The sequence below is a fragment of the Carex rostrata genome, chromosome 14, assembly GCF_964058835.1.
Source record: "Carex rostrata chromosome 14, lpCarRost1.2, whole genome shotgun sequence".
In the NCBI taxonomy this organism is placed as follows: domain Eukaryota; kingdom Viridiplantae; phylum Streptophyta; class Magnoliopsida; order Poales; family Cyperaceae; genus Carex; species Carex rostrata.
Window position 1 is genome coordinate 8,435,579 of NC_135931.1, and position 8,589 is coordinate 8,444,167.

At 35.4% G+C, this 8,589-nt stretch overlaps 1 protein-coding gene across 3 annotated transcripts; it reads right to left on the reverse strand.

Annotated features, from left to right (window-relative positions):
* Positions 1 to 216: 216 nt before the first annotated feature.
* On the reverse strand, positions 217 to 8,334 carry LOC144564920 (beta-glucosidase 1-like). 3 transcript variants are annotated; one of them, XM_078314501.1, is made up of 11 exons: positions 7,972 to 8,334; positions 7,073 to 7,131; positions 5,465 to 5,540; positions 5,085 to 5,156; positions 4,712 to 4,799; positions 3,249 to 3,489; positions 2,665 to 2,780; positions 2,018 to 2,238; positions 1,427 to 1,458; positions 696 to 798; positions 217 to 597 (listed from the first exon to the last, which is right to left on the reverse strand). In XM_078314501.1, exons 1-11 carry the CDS (start codon positions 8,168 to 8,170, stop codon positions 323 to 325), a joined length of 1,482 nt encoding a protein of 493 aa, XP_078170627.1. In that variant the 5' UTR covers positions 8,171 to 8,334; the 3' UTR covers positions 217 to 322. The 3 variants fall into 3 exon arrangements, with proteins under 3 accessions (XP_078170627.1, XP_078170629.1, XP_078170628.1); XM_078314503.1 differs by lacking the exons at positions 4,712 to 4,799; positions 5,465 to 5,540; positions 7,073 to 7,131; positions 7,972 to 8,334 and having other exon boundaries at positions 221 to 597; positions 5,085 to 5,133; XM_078314502.1 differs by lacking the exons at positions 4,712 to 4,799; positions 5,085 to 5,156; positions 5,465 to 5,540; positions 7,073 to 7,131; positions 7,972 to 8,334 and adding an exon at positions 3,577 to 3,707 and having other exon boundaries at positions 221 to 597.
* Between the last annotated feature and the right edge of the window lie 255 nt (positions 8,335 to 8,589).

Consider the following 8,589-nt stretch of genomic DNA (forward strand, 5'->3'; position numbering starts at 1 on the left):
AGAATGAAGAAAAATATATTTCTGCTTTTACGGAAGAAGAGCGTGTCGATGTACTTCTTGACCACCTGCTTCACAAGAAGTCAAGAGCCCCAATAACTGCAAATTAATTAAATCAAAACTAGCAGAAAATTTCGTGGATTATTATTGAAAATTAAATCAAAGAAAAAGAGGAACAAGCCTAAATGATCGCTTATTCAGCAATTCCAATATTTTCTTATTAACACTTTCCTTTTATTCTTGCAAAGTAAGACTGAAGCACTAAAAACCACACTAAATTTCTTATTCTTGCGAAACAAAACCACAATAAATTTGTTTCATGAGATTAGTTCTTTGGCGCCAGCATCTTCTTGAACCAGTAAGCCGACATTTTGGGATACCGCTTGAGGGTCTTGAAATCCACATAGACCACACCAAAGCGGGATGTGTACCCCGACTTCCACTCAAAGTTATCAAGGAGTGACCATGCAAAGTAGCCAATCACGTTTGCACCATCGTCTATAGCCCTCTTCAACTCACTTATGTAGCTGCTATAATAATTCACCCTCTTTGTGTCGTGCACGCCTTCATTGAGGGTTACATTGCCTGGATAATCCATGCCTGCCAAGTGGTGAAATACAATCAGAGGATATTAAAGGATCAAAGTTCATTTGTATATTTAAGATCCATGATATAAGATTTTTTATATTAATTGGTACCATTCTCAGACAATATTACAGTAGGATTGCCATACTTCTCCTTGACATAAGTAACGGCTTTGTACATCCCCCATGGTACAATGTACAACCACACCGAGTGTGCCTGAAAAATAAAATAAACTTATCATTAAATTTGGACTCTCAACCTTTTGAACAAGAAAGCATGTACAACCACAAAGAAGGTACAAGAGAAAGCATTTGGAATCTGTCAGTAAAATAGTTCAAGTATAGTTCTGGTTCAACCCAGTTTCTTCCGGCTATGACAATTACTCCAGTTTACATAATTCCCATTCTCTGTGCACTTAGCCTCACTTTCTCAAGCTAATTTGACATAAAATGTGACTAAGCCTCAATTAACTGCCAATCCACTTCAGTTTTCGTGCTACAGAAAATTCTGTTGGATTGATTCTCTCATTCTCTCTCTCTTAAATTGGCAAAGATGCTGAATTTATTCTCTTTCTCCTCTCACCCTTTTTGAATTGACTGCTAATTTATAGTCTGTTCAACCCAAAAGAAAGGCAAAACATTTCAAATAAAGGGAGAAGTTTTTGGTTAAAACCAGCTAGCAAATTAGTATTCGTATAGTACCGCCGAACAAATGTACTGTTTCATACCTGCATCACAAATGGCTAAATTCTATGGAAAAATAAATCAAAATTTATCCTTGGTCCAACTAACAAATAGAGTTGGAATCAAGGGGCAAACACAAAGAATACTGATGAGATCTTTACCCTCGGTCCAATAGGCACTCCATTGCGCTCATCTACAGATTAAACAAAATGCAAATTGTTCAGATTAGTAGTTTTCAATAGAACCGTTAGAATTCACAGAAGCACTTCATATGGATTTAGAAATATAGAAGATGCCTCTTTAAAAGCAGACCTAAAATTTACTTTATTTATAGATACCACCAACATTTTCTGCATTACCAGCTGAACCCAACATTTTTTTAATCATGCCGACAAAGTAGTATAAGCTTCCAAGCTTAATTTCATGGAAATATAAGCTTAGCTAAGTAATGAGATATTAAGAATTGTACTCTTCTGTAACAAGGGACCTCAAATCTAACTACAATCAGAGTGAGGCACATTCATAAAGTTCATTCTAGTTAGAATAAACAAATTAAGAGGCGCTTCTTCCCCTTTTGTAAGATTATGAGGACTCGATCAAAAAATTCTGATAAAGTTGATATCTAAATATGTTCTGCTGGTGATGAAGTTGAATGTATTGTCCTGGTTGAAGATATGGTAAAAGTTTCAGCGAACAAAGAAAAAAGAAAGTAAAGTAAGGAATGAAGCCGTAATAAAAATAAAACATCTTACAAGCAAATCCAGCATTCCAATCGAGTTGATAGCTAGTAGGCATTTTGTTTTGGGGCTGATGTGGGTCATAGATGTAATAAGAGGTGTATTGATTTATCCCTACATAGTCTATTGATCCCTTAACCATTTTAATTTCATTAGATGAAAACTTCGGAAGCCTATCATTGACAATTGCTTGCATTGATTTTGGATACTCGCCATAGATAATCGGGTGAAGGAACCTACACAATAAGGGTGTAGTTAAGTTCTTAGATTGTTACAGGAGCCAGTACTTAACAATGATCAGTGTGAAAAATAATTTAATTAGTCATCCTCTTTTAGAAAACATTGCCCATTAAATCTGAATTGCAACAATAAAAGAACTTTTATTTTTCTTCAAAAGTAAGAAGTTGAACCTATTTGTTTCAAAGGGTACTTTTTCAGAGTTCCAGAAGTTCAGCATCTTCTCAAAAGATTGGACTGTGTGCAGTAGACTGGATTATCTACCTTTTGGCAGTTCAATGATTTTCATTTCTCTGATTATTTATCCAAAAGCAATGTGCTAACTACCCTCTATTGGTTACGACAAATCTGCAGCCTATACAACTCATTCAAAAATAAATAAAAATAAATAAATCATAAAAGTAAGATGGGTTCATGATCAATACCACCCCACATGGAAATCTCTTGCTCTCTGAGCAGCATCGTTGTCACCTTTTGAATCAGTTAGAGGCTCATACCAAACAAAATCCAAGAGAATTCCAATTCTACCCTTCTGTATTGCCTGTAACAAATACATGACATAAGGATTCATCAAAGAAAGATCTATCATATTTCAGCACTGCAATCCCCAAAGTCGAAACAATAAATTAGTCTTGTTTAGATATTCTCATCTATCCCCTTCTTTACTTGGCATTTATAGATTTGTTAACTGATATTCGAACTGCCATGCCAGAAATAGGAATGGCTCCTCAGTCAATGATTACTTTCTGGATTTCTGTACCTTACCAATCAGTTGTGACAAGTATCGGCAAGCCTGGTATATGCAACTATTGTGAACCCTACCCGTAATATTAGCCCATCAACCCAATTTATAGTTTAAGCATCTGAGAGCATCCATGTGGTCTTTATATCCCAGCAACATCAACTTGCTTTAACCATGTTATTGGTATTAATCAGCTATAAAAATATAAAATCAAGCAGAACACTCAAAAGTGAAAATGCAGCACATACAAACAGATCCCGTTGGTACCTGGTACTTATTTCGGTATCTCTCGACAGCAGCAGCATGAGAGAGAATGAGATTATGTGCAACTATATAAGGCTCGGTGGCAGAGTTCCCAGCAGAACAATTGGTGCACCTTCCTGGTGCGAATTGGCCGTCATCATATCCCAGAGCAGCTACAACCCTTGGCTCATTGAAAGTCATCCAGTTCTTTACTCTGTCTCCAAATGTTTTGAAACAGAACTCCGCATAGTCTGCAAAGTCCTTCCTATACGTGTATTGAGTATTAAAAACGTTATTTTCCTAATCTAACTTTTTTTATTATTATTAAATGGAGAAGGCTTGAAGCCATAACCTCTTGGAAGTCATCCAAACACCTCATCGCTTGAGTTTATTGATTTAAATAGCAGCCATAGCGGCTGCTTTAGCGGGCACTATTTCATAAACGTGCTGTTGCTAACTCAAATTGTATAATTTATCGTTTTTACCAATAGTGGCCATTAGTGCCATAGCAGACAAATGGCCAGTATTTTATCACAAATAGCAGGTATTTTATCAGAAATAGCAGAATTGTCTAATAACTCCCCCAGTTTTAATTTTTATTAATGAACTCCTGTTTTATTTTTCATTTAGTATTTTAATTGTGACAATGACTATTTTTAAAACATGCATGGTTTAAATACTTATATTTTATTATTTTAATTAGTTATTATATGATGCTATGCTTGATTTACCGTAATTACTATTAGACAATGTTGATTTACTTCTAAATTTTTTATTTTGATATAGAAAACTTATTTAACTTGGTATTGCAAATATGACTTCATATTTTCAGATTTTTTTTTATGGAATGTGATTGCGTATAAAGTACAAAAAAAGAGTTAAAAAATCATTTCCGCTATGAACCGATAGCACATGCTAAATGCCTGCTATCCACTACCTACTATGGCAAATGCAAACCTCTATAAATCTGCATCCACTATTTAAGCCTTTGCTTGAGTTACAGGTTATTTACTTGTTTACAATATTATAATCTAATTTAAAGAAGGAAGGATTTTTTGAGATGGTTGGCAAGGAAAATGCATACACTAGCATTGAACTTCAGAAGTACGAAGTAACAAAAAATCATTAAAATAAACATAGGTATTTTAAATATTGGTATGAGAAAAATGCACTCCTCAATTTTATGGGTATGCTGTGTTGAATTCTTTCTCTTAGATTTTTTAGGTTTTTTCCCCTTCTTCTGTAAAGGTTACTTGGATTAAGAACGAGCTCAGATGATATGGAAGTAACAAAGAGTTCAAAGTTCAAGTAAGGAATCCAAATTAGGGAGTTTTAATCTAGGGTGGTTTGTAACTTTGAGCTCATAAGATTCATGTGCTGCTAAATAAAGAAGCAAATCATCACTATTTGCAAATATTGAATCCAAATTCTCTGGAATCCGGCATCCTTAAAAGGATTATGGTGAGTTAAGGATGTTTGTTACTTACACTACTCTCTTGCTTAACAAACCATTGTATTGCTTCTCAAGGGCCTCTGGGAGATCATAGTGGTAAAAATTGGCATAAGGTGTGATACCTAAAGAACATTAAAAATATCAAAATGGGCAATAGAGCATATGCATGGTGTATGGTTGCTTACTAGGGTTATTCTAGGCATTCAATTTTTTTTTTCTATTAACATATAGGAGGCTCTGGCATCCTATGTATACTATTCTGGGCATTCTCCTGCATTTCATATACAACCACCAAGTATTTGTTGCAGTGTACTGGTACTGTGAGGAACCAGTTGTACTTTACTAGATAAACTATTGGATGTAATTATTTATTCAAAAAAACAAGCAATGATATTTGTTGAGCAAACCTCTCTCTAGCATGTAGTCAATGAGCCTGTTGTAATACGCCACACCTTTCCAGTTCACCTTTCCAGTTCCCTCTGTTACAAAAGATAATTACTTTGTCTTTATGCACAACTTCACTTCTATTGTCTGATGGACTTAATTGAACCCCTTGAAGTTCAATTCATGCTTTAATTTATACAAAACAAATACTAGTTTGAGGGATCCTAGGTCCCATCAGAGCATGACTATAAAAGTAGCATATCAACTCCACATGAGCCAAAAGCAGACCTAGGGCTTCATACTTCTATCATAAGGAGTGAAAGGTCACTTGATCTTAACACCAATTTTAATTGCTCCTACGAATTTTGTTATTTTGTAGAGTTTGCAGGAAAAAAAAAATTACCAGGAAATATGCGGGACCAGGAGATCGAGAAGCGGTATGCATCAAAGTTCATATTCTTCATGATGTCAATATCCTCCTACATAACATAAAAAAAAATCTCTGTTTGCTCAAATATAAGCCAAGAGCACTTGTCTACTTGCATGTGTTACTCTTCTTATTTATAAGAAATGAAAAGAGAGAAAGCACAAAACTATTACTATTTAGAAATGCACCGTATAACTTTTTTTGGGGATTTCAGGCCCATGGGCAGAGAAGTAAATCCAGCTGTATTAATCAAATAGGAAAAGTACAACCATTATATTCTATATTTTGTAGCCTAGCACGGTTTAACATTGTGACCTGCATGTTTGTCTCAATAATTCCCGCACAATCCATAGTTCCTTTTAAGTCCTCCAGTCAGAGTTAATAAGGAGGTTTATGCAGTTAATCGTTGTCACCAGGATCTGATAGTCAGTGTAGACGATGCATAGCTGGAGGCCTTGTTCCGTCCAGTTGTTGACTGCTTGGAGAAGCATCATGGATCATGTCTGTAACAGGCAAATAGCTAAAGAAGGCACCTTTAAGGCCCCTTTGTCAATTATATATCCTGTATCACCTTTTAAGTTTTTATCCCATGAAGCATCAATCCACCGTTAGCTGTGTGGATTGCAAAACTATATACAGCACAGTGCACTTTGACGCGCTGACCAGTATCAGTGTGGAATTTTTGGTTTGGGTGGAAGGAAATCCGTATGAGAACAACCGAATCATTCGATTATGTATATATGTTTATAAATTGTTTTTGTAAGTTGATCTTTTTTTCTACCATGAACTTGCTCGTTCATACTCATTCTTATTATCTTAAAACTATAATATAAAATAATTAATAGTCATTATTTTCTTAATAAATGATAATTAATTTTGTTGATTTTAACTTTGTATTATATGTTATATTTTTTTTTTTTTGGCAAAAATGGATTTCAACCTGTTTCATTACGAAACAATATAGTGCATAGCACCGAATATCCAAGTATATCGAACTAGCGGAACATCAACCAACTAGTATCGATCATCTACAAAACATAGTAACATACCAGAAAAAGGAATCAAACTAATATCTCTAATAACACTAAATCAATCACTAATAGCAATCACACTAGTGGAAGAGGAGCTAGAATTTTATTTATGTTATATTAATAACCACATACTCTAAATTAAATAACATAAACATAATTATATATCAAGTTCTTTCAAATCGAGCTCAGGCGAGTCAATCCACACAATTTCAAACTTTAGCTCAAGCCCGAGCTAATCAAAAGTCTAACTGAACGAGTAGATCCCAATTAGATTCAAATCAAAGAGCGAGCCACGAGCTTCAGGCTAAACTTGCAATCTATTAAACACCTTAGTAATCCTCCCATTAAGTGAGTAAGTTCAGAGACCAGCGGCCCAGAGACTTAAACTGCTCTGGTTAAGGCACGGCCGAACAATTCAGGAAACACAGTTTCATCATACCTTCGCAGGATTGACATGTGTGATGTATGTTTTGTTTATGTCTTTGTTTTCACTGTATACTGCATCGCAATGGCATACAAACTAAATCCAATAAAAAAGAGGTTAACTTCTTACCCTGTAGCGATGGTACTCATCAACAGTAACATCAGCAGTTGCATTGTTCGCAATCTCCCCTGCTCAATCAAACAAGTTTTACTTTAAGTAAAGTAAAGAAAGATATAAATTTAACATAAATAAACTTACTCAACTAGTGAAAAAATGGTCCTTGAATACTCATTAGTTAAAACATTTATCGTTCTTATACTTAAGGATCCTTTTTTTTTTATGGAATTTTTTATTCCCAAGGGTCAAGCATTATTTCTGGGACCTACTGCTGTCTGATTACTGCTAGTAATACTTTATATTTTAAGAGGGGCAGATAACATTACAAAAGTACAGCTTGAAGTGAATGAATGGCAGAATGGACCCATGTTAGTTTGTCTTCTCTTCTTGCTTATGTCATTTCACTATAAATGATCTGATTTTATTCCGCCCAATGCTAAATTTATACCCTATTTTTTTGTTTTAATGGAAATGTGTGCTCCAACAAACATGTGACTAACTTCTATATGCATTTATTGAGGAACCAAAATAGGCAAACTTTATCAAAATGGACACAAGTCATCACCATAAAATGCGCCACTCCAAAACGGGACTAACATGGCTTATCAGAAATGTTCTTTTGAACTTCATATCTAACCCAAGATACATACCATCAATTGAGGAAAAATTAACCAATATTTAAATCGTCAAACTATCACATACGAGTATACGACACTACAAATTGAGGAGCATTTGCGTGGACAGAATACAGAATAAGATTGAAAGTGATGAGCCGGAATGCTGCAAATTTCTACCACTTTCAAGATAATTCTCCAGTAAGGACAACAAAGTAAACTTTCTCGTTACCCGAGTATACTCAGTAAGTTAGCACTGAGAGCTTTTGCATAAATAAATTTTATGTATATTTGAACCTGGTATTTTGATGAAGGCATCCCAAATGCTGGGCCCACGTCCGTCCTTGTTGGCCATGCCTTCGACTTGATACGCCGAGGCCGCCGTGCCAAAGGTGAACCCCTTGGGGAAACTATCTCGGCTCAGCTCGCTGCCATTCGACCTGCCAATGAGAAAGAGGATAAGAAGCACAAGGAGAGAGCAAAATGAGGCTCTCATGGCTTGGAGAGGTGCGGTGCTGTGTGAGAGTCGGTGGAACTGGAAACGAGGGTACTGTGACTGTGTTCGATTTTGTATTTTTGTAGCGGTAGCAGAGGCATAGGTGGGGTCGGATGGTCCATTGGTCCATTCCGGTGTACGATTTTGGATGCTTATATCGGAAGCAGAGGATAGGTGGGGTCCGATGCTCCATTGGTCCATTCCGAGCACCGAATCTATTCTTGTCCGATTTGGCCTTTGGGCTAATATAAAAACCAACTTTTTTATTAATAGAAAAAAAAGGTATTGATTTCATGTAATATCGAAATGTAGAAAAATGGTTTATAACGTTTATAAAATGTTATGCACTATAATATTTAGATTAACTTTTTCGATATTACTAATTGAAACAATAAAAAGAAATCTGAACAATATAATCC

Coding starts and splice junctions, on each gene's coding strand:
- LOC144564920 (XM_078314501.1), bottom strand. CDS start 8,170: ATGAGAGCCTCATTTTGCTCTCTCCTTGTGCTTCTTATCCTCTTTCTC. Junction 2,781..3,248: donor GATACCGAAATAAGTACCAG/GTACCAACGGGA, acceptor TATTTGTTACAG/GCAATACAGAAGGGTAGAAT. Junction 2,239..2,664: donor AGAGATTTCCATGTGGGGTG/GTATTGATCATG, acceptor CTTATTGTGTAG/GTTCCTTCACCCGATTATCT.